Consider the following 18,180-nt stretch of genomic DNA (forward strand, 5'->3'; position numbering starts at 1 on the left):
AGTTCTCCAAGCAGACCGAAAAAAAGAAATCTGCATTTTAAAATTTGTCAGTCCCAGACTGGTCTTACCCCTCACCTTCCAACACACCCCTCACCTACCACCACGCCTCTCACCAACCACCACAACCCTCACCTCCTGCCACACTTCTCACTTCTCACCAAACCCCTCACCTCTCACCACACTCCTCATCACACCCTCACCTGCCACCGCATCCCTCACCTCCCACCACATCCCTCATCCCCCACCACACCCCTCACCTCCCACCACACCCCTTATCCCCTACCCCACCCCTTACCCCCTACCACATCCCCTTCCCTCACACCACACCGCGTCACCGCCTTGCTTATCAAATGAAGCAAGGAGAACCACCCGCTATCTTTCATAATTATTACTATTGTACACGTTACTCCTACTTTACTTTTCCTTATCATTCCATTCATCCTCCTTTCTATCCCCAAATAGCTACAGCCACCCTTCCACCACGCCCACTCCACATGCCTTCTACTCCCATCAAACTTAAGCCTGTTAGATATTAAAGCCTTAATCTCCTCCCGTGAGGGACATTACGCATCCCTTGTATCTTTTTAGTCATTCTACTCTGCACTAACACATCTCTGTCACTCATGCAACACTGTGCATCACAGAACAGGTGCGGTTTGATTAATGCTACATATAATTTTAACATTACTTCGGATGTATGACATACATAATGGATGAACATAGTATACTCGTACATGAAACATCAATGTGAATAACTTCAAATGTCTTGGTGTTCATTGTACCCCAAAGTTCTGGAGCCCTTCAGCGCTTTGAGCGTTGTATTGGGAATGGATTTTCATTTTGACTTGGAAACAAATACCTTGCATGATGCTGTCTGGTTTCGTGTGCTTGTTAATGCCTTCAGAGGATGATGACATCATACTTATATTTACCTCGATTTATTCATGAAAACAACATTAATAATAAAAAAAATATTCATTACTTAAAAAAAATATATGTTATGTGTTGTAAATACAATGACAGGAGAGAAAGATTATTGTTTTTGAAAAGACGAAAAGGAGAGTACGTAGTGGGGAGAGGAGAGAGAGGACGTAATGGAGAGAGGGGAGAGGACGTGGCGGAGAGAGAGGGTAGGTGATGAAGGGAAGGTAAAGGACAGGTAAAGTGGAGGAGGGGAAGATTAATGAGCTGGGAGAGGAGAACTGCAAAAAGCAAATGTTTGAGGTAGGGGCAGGTGGAGAAGACGAGGAGAGGAGAGAAGGAAGGCTGTGAGAGAGTTGGGCATTGGGAGGGGCGGAGAAATTCATTAATTAATCGCGGAGAGAGGAGAGGGTAGGATTAGCAGGAAAGAGGAGAGGGAAAGGAGGAATTTTAAGAAACGTGTTGTAGAAAGAAAAGGTGGAGAGATATTTTTAGGAGGAGGAGAAGGAAGAGGAGAAGGAGAAAGAGAAGAAAAACACAAAATCTGTTTTTAATGCCCATACACACACACACACACACACACACACACACACACACACACACACACGCTCTTGAATCTTCCGAGTTTTCCACCATCTGGCTACGACTACAGAGTCATTCTCATACTAAATTTATCTGTGCTGTATACCTCTCTCCTAACTCCTCTGACTATAAGAAATTCTTTGACTACTTAACTTTAAAAGTGGAGCACATTCTGACCCTCTTCCCTTTTGCAGAGATCTCCATTCTTGGAGACTTCAATGTTCACCACCAGCTTTGGCTTTCCTCTCCCTTCACTGACCATCCTGGTGAACTAGCCTACAACTTTGCTATCCTCCATGACCTAGAGCAATTGGTGCAACACCCTACTCGTATTCCTGACCGTCTTGGAGATACGCCAAACATCCTTGACCTTTTCCTGACCTCTAATCCTTCTGCTTATGCTGTCACCCTTTCTTCTCCGTTGGGCTCTCATATCTTTATCTTGTCCTATCACTCCAATCCCTCCTCAGGATCCCCCTAAGCGAAGGTGCCTCTGGCGTTTTGCCTCTGCTAGTTGGGGGGACCTGAGGAGGTATTTTGCTGATTTTCCTTGGAATGACTACTGCTTCCGTGTCAGAGACCCGTCTTTGTATGCTGAGCGCATAACAGAGGTGATAGTGTCTGGCATGGAGGCGTACATTCCTCACTCTTTTTCTCGTCCTAAACCTTCTAAACCTTGGTTTAACACAGCTTGTTCTCGTGCTATACATGATAGAGAGGTGGCCCACAAAAGGTACTTAAGCCTTCCATCGCCAGAATCTCATGCACTTTATATTTCTGCCCGGAACCATGCCAAGTCTGTTCTCCAACTAACCAAAAACTCCTTCATTAACAGAAAATGTCAAAACCTTTCAAGATCTAACTCCCCTCGTGATTTCTGGCATCTAGCCAAAAATATCTCCAATAACTTTACTTCTTCTTCTTTCCCTCCTCTACTTCAACCAGATGGCACCACTGCTATCACATCTATTTCTAAAGCTGAACTCTTTGCTCAAACCTTTGCTAAAAACTCTACCTTGGACGATTCTGGGCTTGTTCCTCCCTCTCCTCCACCCTCTGACTATTTCATGCCACGTATTAAAATTCTTCGTAATGATGTTTTCCATGCCCTCGCTGGTCTAAACCCTCGGAAGGCTTATGGACCTGATGGGGTCCCTCCTATTGTTCTTCGAAACTGTGCCTCCGTGCTTGCACCTTGCCTAGTCAAACTCTTTCAGCTCTGTCTGTCAACATCTACCTTTCCTTCTTGCTGGAAGTTTGCCTACATTCAACCTGTTCCTAAAAAGGGTGACCGCTCTAATCCCTCAAATTACCGTCCTATTGCTTTAATTTCCTGCTTATCTAAAGTTTTTGAATCTATCCTCAACAGGAAGATTCTTAAACATCTATCACTTCACAACCTTCTATCTGATCGCCAGTATGGGTTCCGTCAAGGCCGCTCTACTGGTGATCTTCTGGCTTTCCTTACTGAGTCTTGGTCATCCTCTTTTAGAGACTTGGTGAAACTTTTCCTGTTGCCTTGGACATATCAAAAGCCTTTGATAGAGTCTGGCACAAAGCTTTGATTTCAAAACTACCCTCCTACGGTTTCTATCCTTCTCTCTGTAACTTCATCTCAAGTTTCCTTTCTGACCGTTCTATTGCTGATGTGGTAGACGGTCACTGTTCTTCTCCTAAATCTATTAACAGTGGTGTTCCTCAGGGTTCTTTCCTGTCACCCACTCTCTTCTTATTATTCATTAATGATCTTCTAAACCAAACTTCTTGTCCTATCCACTCCTATTCTGATGATACCACCCTGCACTTTTCCACGTCTTTTCATAAACGTCCAACCCTTCAGGAGGTAAACATATCACGCAGGGAAGCCACAGAACGCCTGACTTCTGATCTTTCTAAAATTTCTGATTGGGGCAGAGCAAACTTGGTATTGTTCAATGCCTCAAAAACTCAATTCCTCCATCTATCAACTTGACACAATCTTCCAGACAACTATCCTCTCTTCTTCAATGACACTCAATTGTCCCCCTCTTCTACACTGAACATCCTCGGTCTGTCCTTTACTTATAATCTGAACTGGAAACTTCACATCTCATCTCTAGCTAAAACAGCTTCTATGAAGTTAGGTGTTCTGAGACGTCTCCGCCAGTTTTTCTCACCCCCCCAGCTGCTAACTCTGTACAAGGGCCTTATCCGTCCATGTATGGAGTATGCTTCACATGTCTGGGGGGATTCCACTCATACTGCTCTTCTAGACAGGGTGGAATCAAAAGCTTTTCGTCTCATCAACTCCTCTCCTCTAACTGACTGTCTTCAGCCCCTCTCTCACCGCCGCAATGTTGCATATCTAGCTGTCTTCTACCGCTATTTTCATGCCAACTGCTCTTCTGATCTTGCTAACTGCATGCCTCCCCTCCTTCCGCGGCCTCGCTGCACAAGACTTTCTTCTTTCTCTTACCCCTATTCTGTCCACCTCTCTAACGCAAGAGTTAACCAGTATTCTCAATCATTCATCCCTTTCTCTGGTAAACTCTGGAACTCCCTGCCTTCTTCTGTATTTCCACCTTCCTATGACTTGAATTCCTTCAAGAGGGAGGTTTCAAGACACTTATCTACCAATTTTTGACCACTGCTTGGACCCTTTTATGGGACTGGCATTTCAGTGGGCATTTTTTTTTATTAGATTTTTGTTGCCCTTGGCCAGTATCCTTCCTACATAAAAAAACACACACACACACACACACACACACACACACACACACACACACACACACACACACACACACACACACACACACACACACACACACAGAGAGAGAGAGAGAGAGAGAGAGAGAGAGAGAGAGAGAGAAAGAGAGAGAGAGAGAGAGAGAGAGAGAGAGAGAGAGAGAGAGAGAGAGAGAGAGAGAGAGAGAGAGAGAGAGAGAGAGAGAGAGAGAGAGAGAGAGAGAGAGAGAGAGAGAGAGAGAGACCTTGGAACATTAAAAACAAATTTGCATTAATGTGCACGAAAAAAAAAAATAATAATAATTACACGTGAATTTGCATAACACATTTATAAGGGAAATGATTAAACTGTTGACTATGAAGTAAGCGGCTGGGAAGGACACATAATGTAAGGAAATGAAAATACAAGGCATTATCTCGCGCTCTTAGAATTTCGAGAGAGAGAGAGAGAGAGAGAGAGAGAGAGAGAGAGAGAGAGAGAGAGAGAGAGAGAGAGAGAGAGAGAGAGAGAGAGAGCAAAGCGACTAAAACTATTAATTAAAATACAAAAATCATCAAGCTCCATCTTCTCTTTTAGGAGGAGGAGGAGGAGGAGGAGGAGGAGGCCAAACAGCAACAGACCTTTGGTCCTTTCAAGGCAGTTTGGTAACTACTTCTAATTAGCTACAGGGAAGAGAGAAAGGACAGCACAACAAAAGGCTCGACCCCACCCACCACTCCATCCAGCTTGAGCTGGCATGAAAATAGTTTGGAAAAGTACCATGTAGTATGAAAAAAAACTGACAAGGAATTTTCAAAGAAAAGGATGAAAGGAAGTTCTACTATTCATCCTACGGTAAACTCTATATGCCTATCTGTAAATTAACATAATTTATAATAAAAATTGGTGTCTGTAAAATAAAAGTTTATTAGTGAATTTTGTTATTATTTGAACAAAAAGAGAGCTTGTTGAGGATTTTGCTTTTAAATATGTCTATTTTATTTCTGAGTGATTCAATGACATTGCTGTTTACGGCTTATGTAGGAAGTTTGTTCCATATATTTAATGTGCGATTAAAGAAAAATGCTTGGGCTCGAGGGATTTAAAACGTTTGGGTATAATCTTTAAACCCTTATTTCTTGTTAGGTTAGAATGATCAATGGTGAAATATTTATTTACATCAAGGATACTATATCCTATAAAAATTTTGAACACTTCAGTTAGGTCTACTCTTATCCTTCTCTTTGATAAACTAAATAGGTTTAATTCTTCCAGTCGTTCCTAATACGGCTTATTACGCAATCTTGGAATCAGCTTAGTGATTCTACGCTGTATCTTTTCTAGTTTTTCAATGCCTTTTTTGTAATATGGTGACCAGAACTGCACACAGTATTCTAGATAAGGGCGCACCACTGAGTTATATAAGGCAAGTATAATCTTTTCTGATTTAAATTCAGAGGCTATTCCAATGAACCCTATTAATTTATTTGCCGTCTTTGCCGGCTATGGGATAGGTGGGAGAAGAACATGCGGCGCCAGCTAGGAGTCCCTGGAGTGGGCAACAAGACTTGGTGGTCCCTTATTAATAGCAGACAGGGCCTCAACCGTCAAGACAATGTCCCTCCTCTCACAAGGCCAGACCTTGTGCTGGCCAGACCTTGTCCTTGCTGCTGGTGGCCACCAGCAGCAAGGACAAAGCCCAGCTGCTGGCCACCCTTTTCGCCGGAAAGATGGAGGTGGACGACCCTGAAAGGTCACCGCCTCTTCTGGAGCAGCAGTGCAGAGAGACTGTAACGAAGGAGGAGATGATGCAGGGGCTTGTCGAGCGTCTGCTGCAGGGGCTCGATGTACAAAAAGCTACCGGTCCCGACAACATCAGCCCGCACGTTCTGAAACAATGTGCCCGCGAGCTGGCTGTACCCCTCACCACAGTCTTCTCTGCCTGCTTATGGGAAAATACCTGGCCCTTAGTGTGGAAAGAGGTCCGGGTAGTTCCCGTACAGAAGAGGAGCTCCAGATCTGACCCCAAAAATTATCGACCCATCTCCCTGCTCTCTGTGGTGGGGAAAGTGTTCGAGAGAATGGTGGCAGATGTGGTGTGTCGCCACCTCCAGGACAATTACCTCCTCTCGGACCAACAGTTTGGGTTCAGCCCTGGGCGGTCCACCTTCGATCTCCTCATGCTCCTCACCGGGGACTGGCAGGACGCCCTTGACGGCGGCCTCGACTCTGTTGTGGTGGCCCTGGATATAGCAGGAGCCTTCGACAGGGTCTGGCATGGGGGCCTTCTGGAAAAGCTGAGGGCAAAGGGGATCCAGGGTGACCTCCTTCAGCTCCTTGGCGACTACCTCCAAGGAAGGACCCTCCAGGTCGTTGTCAATGGGTAGGCGTCCGAGTCCCTCCCGGTGAGAGCGTCAGTGCCACAGGGCTCGGTGCTGGGGCCAGTCCTGTGGAACATCTACGTGGACGATCTTCTCCGACAGCTGCCGGCGGTCTCAGCTTATGCTGACGATTGCACTCTCTCCTGTACCTATCATCGACACGAAAGTGTGCGTGCTGCTGAAGAGATCAATCAGCAGCTTGGGGTGATACAGGAGTGGGGGGCACGCTGGCAGGTGACCTTTGCTCCGGAGAAGACCCAGGTAATGGTAGTTTCTCGATCCCCCGCTGCCGAGCTAGCAGTGGAGGGAGGGCTAAGCTTTGGTGGCCTTCCTCTCAAACTCCACGAGTCCGTCAAGATTCTAGGGGTGGAGGTGGATCGAGGGCTGCGGTTTGACCGCCACGTCAAACACATTGCCCTTAAGGCCTCACACCGAGTCTCCTCCTTAAGGAGGGTGGCCAACTTGCTCGACAGGAGAGGGAGGCTCTTGCTCTACAAGGCCCAGATACGGCCTTATTTAGAGTATGCCGCCCTCTCCTGGATGTCCTGTGCTGCCACACACATCAGCAAGCTCGACGGCATCCAGCGACGGGCGCTGCGACTGGTGGAAGCAGCAGGTGCCCCAGCCCACCCTGAGGCTCCCGTCAACACGCTAGAACACCGCAAGGACGTGGCGGCTCTTGTGGTGTTCCAGAAGGCACAGGTGCAGGGTGTGCCACATCTGGCGGGACTACGGCTCTCCACCAGAGTCACCTCGCGGGACACGAGAACGGTGTTATCCAGTGGTGACTCAGTGGAAATGCCGCGTTCCCTCTCCAGCGTTCCCTCGACCAGCGCACCTTCTGGGGGCGAGTCTCCAGACTGTGGAACGTCTTCGCGTCCTCCGTCCCTCATATCAGGGGGATGGATACCCAGGACGTGAAGTTAGCAGCACACCACTGGAGGGGCTCGTTCCCAACCCCCCTGCTAACAATATTAACATAAGTCCATAAAGAATGTATATATATATGTATATATCTTTATATTTATATTTGTGTGTTGTGTCCCACCCCTAAAATAGGTTGCACACGGCAGTGCGTCTTCGGGTGATAATGTACCTATGTTTAAATAAAAAAAAAAAAGGGATGAATGATTAAGAATACTGGTTAACTCATGCATTAGAGAGGTGGACAGAATAGGGGCGAGTGAAAGAAGAAAGTCTTGTGCAACGAGGCCGCAGGAGGAAGGGAACCACGCAGTTAGCAAGATCAAAAGAGCAGTTAGCATGATAATAGCGGTAGAAGACAGCTAGAGATGCAACATTCCGGCGATGACAGAGAGGCTGAAGACGAGAGGTTTCAGTGAGGAAAAGAAGATGAGGTTTAGAAGAGGAGAGGTTGTGTTCTTCAGATTGAAAATTAGATCTTAGATCGCGAATGTTGCAGAAGTTAATGAAGAAAAAGTTGAGGGGGATGTTAAGACAGTTAGGATCATCATCAGAAGAGCAGTCCGACTTGGGGGCATTTGTGGTCCCAACCTAGATGGGGACTCCGAAGCTGGTGTAGGAGTCACCATTATAATTTTGAGTTTTTCAGTGAAGGGTGTGTATGTGTTATTAGGTGCTTGTAATTTTGTGTGGAGGAAGAGTTGTCTTTAGAAGACAGGCTGTGACTGCCCCCTCGTGTTGTGAGACACAAAGGGAAACGTTCAGTGAGGTCACAGCTGGGTTTAATGATAAGTTCAAAGCGCTCCCTGATCCAGTGCGTTAGACCTCACTGGGAGTAATTATCGTTTCGGCAAGATGCCTATTGCCTCCTATTATGACTGATGTATAAAGATATAGTGAAATGAGTATATTGAGAATAAAAATTGATGTATAAAGATATAGTGAAAATGAGTATATTGAGAATATAGATTGATGCATAAAGCAATAATGAAATGAGTATCTTGATAAATATGAGTGTATTGAAATATGGTTTGGTGCATGAAGAAATGGTGAAATAAGAATATCGAAAATTGTGAGTATATTGAAATATATAGTGATGCGTAAAGATGTATTGATAATTATGAGCATTGCATGTTAAAATATAGAGTGATGCATGAAGAAATATTAAAATGAATATATTGATAATTACGAGTAGGCTGACATATGAATTGATGCATGCATGAAGTAGTGAAGGGAGTATACTGGTAATTGTGTGCATAGTGAAATATTGATCAATGCATGAAAACATGGTGAAATGAGTGAACTGGGAATTATTGAAGTGAGGTACAAAAACAAATATATAAATGATTGGTTGAAGAAAAAAAGTATATGATGGAGATGAGGTGTATATTGAGAAAAAAAAGTAAAAAAATCTATATATGCAGTTAACCAAATAATATTTTGGAACAAATGAAATTATTATGCGTAGAGAATTGTGTAAGACATATCGATGAAGATATATTGAAATTGCTATTAAGAATAATCGATATATAATCGATATATAGAACTAAAGTTCAGAAGGTTAAGAGGTGAGGAAAAAGGATATAAAATACTGAAAGGATAATTATGATAATCAAATATGAATTGCGTAAAAAATGCATATGCGTTTTACTGAAGTGATTAACTCAATGGTGAGTATGCACAAGTTGAGTTAGATGTTGAATGTTGAGAAATACAACTGTGCATTATATAGTTCTAAGAAACTGACGCATCATATTATTATAAATTACCCTAATATACGCCCAGCTTGTACCTAGCGTACATTCCCTGCTGGCCTAGGGGCACGACAGTGAACAAGTTACTCCATCTAGGTGTTAATTTTTGTTCAGAGAGGAAAGGAGAAAAGGGGAAGGATATATTTGCCAATCATGTTTGAGGATTAGTAGATTCAGAAGGATGGGGGACGACACCCCAGATGCTTTGTGTCGACAAGTACCCAAATGTGGAAAAGCTTGAGCGTATACATACACAAGGATTTGTAATTATACAGAATTGGACCCACAAAGAACAAAGAAAAAAATATACTGTAACCACAAAGAACAGAGAAAAATGTACTGTAACCACAAAAAAAACAAAGAAAAAAAATATATTGTAACCGCAAAGAACAAAGAAAAAAAATGTATTGTAACCGCAAAGAACAAAGAAAAAATGTATTCTAACCACATAGAACAGAGAAAAATATATTGTAACCACAAAGAACAAAAAAAATGTATTGTAACTAGAAAGAACAAAGAAAAAATGTAATGTAAACTACAAAGAAAAAATAAAATATATATTGTAACCACAAAGAAAAGAAAATATTAGCCACAAAAAATCAAAGCCACTAAGAAAAAATATTAAAGCCACAATGAAAAAAAACAAAAAACAAAGCCACTAAAATAAAATATTAAAGCCGAAAAAAAAAAAACATTGAGACCACAAAGAAAATAGAACATCGAAGCCACATAGAAGAATCGGTTGAAAATGCAATAAGAAAAGTTGATTGCATGCCACAAAGAAAAATTAATTAAATATATAATTGTTGATAATCTTTCGATATGTGTTTGGTAAGATATATGATTATTAAGCTGAAAAACGTGTTTCCGGAAAACTTGTGAGAGTGGAGATAAAGTATGCTAGCACAAAGGGTATGAAACATTGCTTACAGATCAAATACAGATATCTAAAGAACTAACACCACTACACAGAGAAATGAGAGTAACAAAAGACCTTTAAGGTGAAACAAGGGAAACTAAATTGCTGAAGAACATTGCGGATAGCGATACAAAAAATAATTCACTGAAGATGATCATGGTAAGAAAATGATTAGTCAGACGACAAAATGAATATATTTCAAAGCGTTATATTCACCTAGTTGTGAGCAAGATGTGATGATTAATCATGAGGAAGACTTAAGGTCTAAACGAATGTACGTACCTTATGGTGTTCTCTTATCAGATTGTTAGCTTTGCCTTAGGATGATTACTTCCCTGATATACAAGGACTGAACATTTGAACATTTATTAATAACTAACAGTTACGATTGGGAGGAATATACATACACACATAGCATAGTGAGGATTAATGTCATTGTAGTTGGCCTTTTTAAAGCAGAGCTTTTCAGGCAAAATTATGAGTAATAATGGGTAATATGGCAGATGACAACAAGGATATAACATGTTGTACAGTTCATTTTCAACGTTAGTTAATATGATTTATGAAGATAATTGCATTAATAAATGGTTACAAAACAAATATAATAAATAAATATGCAGTTATAATAAATAGATATAATAAATAATAATGATAATAGATAATCCATATATAATAAATATTTATAATAAATAATACATATATAATAAATAAAATATAGGAATATCAAATATTCTAGAATATGTATAGTAGATACAATAACAGTAGCATAATGATGATTTCAATAGAAGGCAGCATATTATATATGATAACAAGAGTCTGGGTACACTGTTGCTTTAGAATGAAGTAATATAATATTTCAAATTAGTAGGTAGCTAAGATCAGATTTTTTTTTTATTTTCTTTTAAATGTGGTGATAGAGAGTGCATCCTGAATTTGGAGAGGTACAGAGTTCCATGCACGAGGCCCTAGATAAGAAACTGAGTGCTGAAATTGTTTTAAGTCGATGAGGTTATCACGATTGCGGGTGCTATGGTCATGAGATGGAAGATTCTGTATTTTATTCTTATTTGAATACACGCAAATAGCGATAGAAAATTCAGTAATGTCATCTAGTTTTAGCATTTTTTGTTTCTTTGAAGAGAGGATTTGTATGTTCTAAGAAATTACTATTGGTTATCATTCTTACTATTTCCTTGAGTTATAATTTAAGAGAAATTAAATAAGTTGGATAAGTTGTGCGCCATATTGGATTGCATTAAGTTAATAGTGGATATATGAGGGCAAAATAAATGGTCTTAAGTACTTCTTATGGCATGTATTCTTTTGCTTGATAAAGTAGAGCGACGTGTCTTTATACTTTTAAAGTGAGGTTATTAAGTGATGCCTAAAAGTTAATGAATCATCATCATTAACACCAAGAAATTTTATTTTATCAGTTCTTAAAATAATTTTGTCATCTATACATAATTGGGGAATGTTTAAAGTTTGTTTTACTCTAAATAGCATGAAGTAAGCTTTTACATTGATAGTGAGTCTGTTGCTTAGACAACATATATGTTTTTTTTTTTTTTTTCATCATTAGCATTATGTATAAGTTGATCTGAGGTTGGGCCTAACAAGTACATTGTCATGTCATCTGCAAATAATATTGTTCTAGATTCAGAAAAAAAAAAGTGAATAAAATTGAAATGTCATTAATGTATATTAGAAACGATAAGGGACCCAAGACACTACCTTGCGGAACACCAAGTGTGGATGTTGTTATGGAAGACTTTTCATTATCAAAAATACCATATTGTTTTCTGTTTGCTAAGTACTCTTTGAAACATAAAAGAATTTGTCCACGAATTCCATATTGGTGCATTTTGTTCCAAAGAATTTTATGGTTTACAGTGTCGAATGATTTAGCGAAGTCAATGAAGATTGATAGAACTGATAATTTGTTAACTATGGCATAAAAAAAAAATCATTAGAAAATTTATTTAGTGCTTTAAAAGTGTTATTGTTTTGCCTAAAACCACATTGGGAGAGATTTATAATGTTTTTGCTTTCCAGATAACGCATTAAATGTTTTTTTTCATAAGGGTTTTGAATATCTATGAAAATGATGTAATTTGAGAAATTTGTCAGTATTTTTTTGGATCATTGGCAGGTCCAGATTTGTGTATGGGAGTAATTTTGTCAGTTTTTTAAATACCTGGAAAAGTTCCATTTGCAATAGATTGATTGAATAGTATGGACAGAGGGACTGATAATATGTTAGAGTTTCTTTTGATAATAGGAGCAGTTATGTCCTGTATACCATAATTTTTTATTGTTTAATGACTTTATTACTGCATTGACTTCACACGGTGTAATGATAGGAAATACCATCGAGTGTGGGTAATTGTCTCTTATATAATCAATTGAGTTTGTATTAGATTGTGGGAAATTACTGTCTAGTTCCGGGGCAATATTAGAGAAGTAATTACTAAAAGCTTCAGAGATGTCAGATGAGCTGCTGGATATGAAATCATTATACTGCAATGTCTTTTTTTTTTATGTAGGAAGGATGCTGGCCAAGGGCAAAAAAAAAAAAACAATAAAAAAAAGCCCACTGAAATACCAGTCCCATAAAAGGGTCAAAGCAGTAGTCAAAAATTGGTGAATAAGTGTCTTGAAACCTCCTTCTTGAAGGAATTCAAGTCATAGTAAGGTGGAAATACAGAAGCAGGCAGGGAGTTCCAGAGTTTACCAGAGAAAGGGATGAATGATTGAGAATACTGGTAAACTCTTGCGTTAGAGAGGTGGACAGAATAGTGGTGAGAGAAAGAAGAAAGTCTTGTGCAGCAAGGCCGCGGGAGGAGGGGAGGCATGCAGTTAGCAAGATCAGAACAGGAGTTAGCATGAAAATAGCAGGTAGAAGACAGCTAGAGATGCAACATTGCGGCGATGAGAGAGAGGCTGAAGAAAGTCAGTTAGAGGAGAGGAGTTGATGAGACGAAAAGCTTTTGATTCCACCATGTTTAGAAGAGCAGTATGAGTGGAACCCCCCCATACATGTGAAGCATACTCCATACATGGACGGATAAGGCCCCTGTACAGAGTCAGCACCTGGGGGAGTGAGAAAACTGGAGGAGACGTCTCAGAATGCCTAACTTCATAGAAGCTCTTTTAGTTAGAGATGAGATGTGAAGTTTCCAGTTCAGATTATAAGTAAAGGACAGACCGAGGATGTTCAGTGTAGAAGAGGGGGACAGTTGAGTGTCACTGAAGAAGAGGGAATAGTTGTCTGGAAGGTTGTGTCGAGTTGATACATGGAGGAATTGAGTTTTTGAGGCATTGAACAATACCAAGTTTGCTCTGCTCCAATCAGAAATTTTAGAAAGATCAGAAGTCAAGCGTTCTCTGGCTTCCCAGCGTAAAATGTTTACCTCCTGAAGGGTTAGACGTTTATGAAAAGATGTGGAAAAGTGCAGGGTGGTAACATCAGCTTAGGAGTGCATAGGACAATAAGTTTGGCTTAGAAGATCATTAATGAATAATAAGAGAGTGGGTGACAGGACAGAACTCTAAGGAACACCACTGTTAATAAATTTAAGAGAAGAACAGTGACCGTCTACCACAGCAACAATAGAACGGTCTGGAAGGAAACTTGAGATAAAGTTACAGACAGAAGGATATAAGCCGTAGGAGGGTAGTTTGGAAATCAAAGCTTTGTGCCAGACTCTATCAAAAGCTTTTGATATGTCCAAGGCAACAGCAAAAGTTTCACCAAAATCTCTAAAAGAAGATGACCAAGACTCAGTAAGGAAAGCCAGAAGACCACGAGTAGAGCGGCCTTCACGGAACCCATACTGGCGATCAGATAGAAGGTTGTGAAGTGATAGATGTTTAAGAATCTTCCTGTTGAGGATAGATTCAAAAATTTTGCATAGGCAGGAAATTAAAGCAATAGAACGGTAGTTTAAGGGATTAGAACTGTCACCCTTTTTAGGAACAGGTTGAATGTAGGCAAACTTCCAGCAAGAAGGAAAGGTAGATGTTGACAGACAGAGCTGAGAGTTTGACTAGGCAAGGTGCAAGCACGGAGGCATAGTTTTGGAGAACAACAGGAGGGACCCTATCAGGTCCATAAGCCTTCCGAGGGTTTAGGCTAGCAAGGGCATGGGAAACATCATTGCGAAGAATTTTAATAGGTGGCATGAGTCAGTCAGTCAGACTGAGTCAGAGGATGGAGGAGAGGGAGGAACAAGCCCAAAATTGTTCAAGGTAGAGTTTTTAGCAAAGGTTTTGGGGAAGAGTTCAGCTTTAGAAATGGATATGATAGCAGTGGTGCCATCTGGTTGAAATAAAGGAGGGAATGAAGAAGAAGCAAAGTTATTGGAGATATTTTTGGCTAGATGCCAGAAGTCACGAGAGGAGTTAGATCTTGACTTCCTGTTAATGAAGGAGTTTTTGGCTAGTTGGAGAACAGACTTGGCATGGTTCCGAGCAGAAATATAAAGTGCATGAGATTCTGGTGATGGAAGGCTTAAGTACCTTTTGTGGGCCACCTTTGTATCTTGCATAGCACGAGAAAAAGCTGTGTTAAACAAAGGTTTAGAAGGTTTAGGTCGAGAAAAAGAGTGAGGAATGTACGCCTCCATGCCAGACACTATCACCGTAGCCAGATGGTGGAAAACTCGGAAGATTCAAGAGCAGGTTAAGTCATTGCGCACATAAACGCAACATCCAGCTTTGGATTGAAAATGAGGATAGAAAAAGTAGGAGGGAACAGAAAAAGGGGTTACTGTCAGTTGCCTCAGACACCTGAGTTTCAGTGAGGAAAAGAAGATGAGGTTTAGAAGAGGAGAGGTGGTGTTGTACAGATTGAAAATTAGATCTTAGACCGTGAATGTTGCAAAAGTTAATGAAGAAAAAGTTGAGGGGGTTGTCAAGACACTTAGGGTCGTCGACAGAAAGGCAGTCCGACCTGTGGACATTTATGGTACCCTCCCCAGATGGGGACTCCAAGGCTGGTGTAGGAGTGGCCATGATAATTTTGAAATTTGCTTGTAGTTTTGTGTGGAGGAAGAGAGTTGTCTTTAGAGGGCAGACTTTGACTGTCCTCTTGTGTTGTGAGACACAAAGGGAAACGTTCAGTGAGGTCACAGCTGGGTTTAATGATAAGTTCACAGCACTCCCTGAACAGTGCTTTAGACCTCACTGGGAGTAATTATCGTTTCGGGAGGTGTCTACTGCCTCCTCCATATAATTGTGTTTTTATTTTGTGTATTGCGTCTTATTTCATTGATTGTTTGCCAGATTTTCTTTGTGTTGTTTCTGAAATTACTAAATATTTAACGATAATGGTTGGATTTGACAGCATATATAACTTGAGTTAGATTGTTCCTATACTATTTGAATATCATGTGTAACCAAGTTTGACCAAGTTTATACATCTTAAAAAGTCTACATTTATATTTAATTAAATTAAATATTCCGGTAGTTAGCTATGCGTTTTGGAGTGTTTTTTTTTTCTGTCACTTATTTGTTTTTTACTGGAAAGCATTTGTTATAAAGTTCATAAACAGTATTAAAGAATTCGTTAAAATTATCATTTGTGTCTACTAGATTAAGTATTTCATTAAAATTTACCCTTTGTAGTTCACTAGTAAATAAACTTTGGTTATTTGTGTTAAAGTTTCTTAAAGACAATCTTATGTTTGGTATTTAGCACAGACTGTTGAACAATATTTATAAATATAGGAAGATGATCAGTCATACAATAATGAAAAATACTTGATAATGATGGAGGTGTGAAATAAGTCCAGATATGGTCTAGTAATGATGGTTGACCAAGGTCAGGGCTGTTAGGAAATCTTGTTGGTCGAGATATATGAGGAAAGTAACTTAGAGTTTGCATTGTATTGAGGAATAAGTTGTTAGGGAGATGAGTGGAATGTTCAAGTAAATTAATGTTAAAATCCCCAGTGAGAAGTGTTTTGTTATTCTTAAGTTTCAGGAACTAGTAAATTATTGATAATGTTTGTGAATTCATTAACAGTTATATGTTTACTATTGGGCCTGTAATTTACTGAGATAATATAACTGGTGCTTCCTAGGATTAGCTTTGTTGTACTTATTTCACCTGAATCCAAGAGGATGATGAGGGAAAATTTTGGGCTTTGTATCTGAAGATATGAACCCATGATAAAAAGCCAGAAATATCATGGCATAGATAGTCTTGGTCAAGTATAGACCAATTTCATTTCAAGTTAAATAGAGTGTAAATTCCTTGCAACAAAGAACTAAGAACCGCATTGTAACACAACGGCTTTTGAAACATATAATATGATCTATATTGTCAGAGATAGAAAAGAATATTACTCATTTGAAGAAAAGAAAAAAAAAAAACATTGCACGCAACGCAGACTCGGATAATTTCACGCATAACTGCCTTAGTGTTGTATATTCATAAAGCGAGGAAGGAAAAGGAATACTTAAAGTGATTGAAAGAATATGAATAAGAATATTTGTCTACGCATAATGGGAAGTCATTACTTATATGGGAGACTCTGATGTTGTCCAGTTCGCTATTAATTCCATTGCAGCAGTTCATAATGATTTTATGATGTGAATAAAAACCATGAAGAAAGTACGTTTTGAAATAAGTATTGTTGTTCTCTTTACACATTTGAGAGCAGAATGTAATGTTTATTCATCTAAGAGAGTAGAGATAGATGAGTGTACCCAAAGCTGATATGAGCGACTGCATTACAAACTTGGGCTGCTACTTACAACTTTTAAAGTGATTCCCGCCGACACCTTTTGATGTCCGTAGGATGACCTCCCTTCCATTATTTCCTTATAAATATAAGTGTTTTCTGACTGCATCACTCTTCTAGTCATATTGAGAGTACTCGGAACTGATGTGAAAAATATGATTGATTGTTGATCTCTCCTCTCACTAGTCAAGATATTGAATGTTATATTTTGTTTTCTCCACAAAAAGCTCTATTTTTAAACTCGCAAGTTATAAATTATGCTAATATATGCCTTCCTAGCAGTTATGGATGGATACCTTTGTCTCTACACAATGTAAAGATAACCTGCAGTTCCTGCTGAAAGCATCAGCTTCCTGGGACCCGGACTGGCACGACTACCTGTTGACAGTGTTGATTGTTAGGGTCACCCTGGTGTTCGTGGGCGTGGGTGAGGACTGTACCTATGGCTCCCCCGGCTCCGGCAGCATGGAGCGGGCCTTCCAGACCCACACCCTGTACCACCTCCACGGATGAGTAACCAGTCGCGCGAGGACGCGCGATCATAAAGAGGAGGTCATGTTGCAACCTAAGAAACAAAAAGAAATTAGACACGTAAGAAGAAAAAAAAATAAAACATGAATGAAGAAATTAAGAAATTAAGAAGGAAATAAGAAGTAGAAAGAACGAATGAGGGAAGATGATGAACACGAAAGCATGTACCAAGAAGCTATCACTACCCTGAGAGATGAGAGACTAGACGTGACCACCAAGGAGAACAAGATGCGGTTAGTCATCACAAGACTAATAGAAACGGATATTAGCACCAGATTACAAGAAGCGATACCCAGGTGGCTATCACTGAATTAGTATACGAGGGAAGCAGAGGTCACCGGAAATAGATGACGTGGACAACAAGGACAGGTCGTTCTAAGATCACGTGTATATTATGAGATGTAGGAGACGAAAATAGACAGAAGCAGAGACAAGTTAAACAGAACTGTCAGACCAGAGAGGCTCAAGATGAGTAAGCCACTTGTAACATTACTAGAAAGATGAGCTAAACAGTTGTAATGCTGTCAGTGTTATATATTGACAGAGTGGGATTGGGTAGGTGTAAGATGTGTTCCTCATTGAATATTAGTTGCGAGATTTGTGTAGGATGTGATTTATTATTGAATATTAAATATGTGAAGTGATTTGAAACGGAAGTGTTATGTGAAATGTTCGAGATATTTAATGGAATTTATTTGAAGAGAGAGATGAAACA

General features: G+C 40.2%; 1 protein-coding gene across 1 annotated transcript; it reads left to right on the plus strand.

Annotated features, from left to right (window-relative positions):
- Positions 1-494: 494 nt before the first annotated feature.
- Positions 495-17,447, plus strand: LOC135115794 (uncharacterized). Its single transcript, XM_064032808.1, has 5 exons — positions 495-524; positions 5,863-6,590; positions 6,756-6,977; positions 7,155-7,335; positions 17,217-17,447. Exons 1-5 carry the CDS (start codon positions 495-497, stop codon positions 17,445-17,447), a joined length of 1,392 nt encoding a protein of 463 aa, XP_063888878.1.
- Positions 17,448-18,180: the final 733 nt, after the last annotated feature.

Source organism: Scylla paramamosain, chromosome 29 (genome assembly GCF_035594125.1).
Source record: "Scylla paramamosain isolate STU-SP2022 chromosome 29, ASM3559412v1, whole genome shotgun sequence".
Taxonomy (NCBI): domain Eukaryota; kingdom Metazoa; phylum Arthropoda; class Malacostraca; order Decapoda; family Portunidae; genus Scylla; species Scylla paramamosain.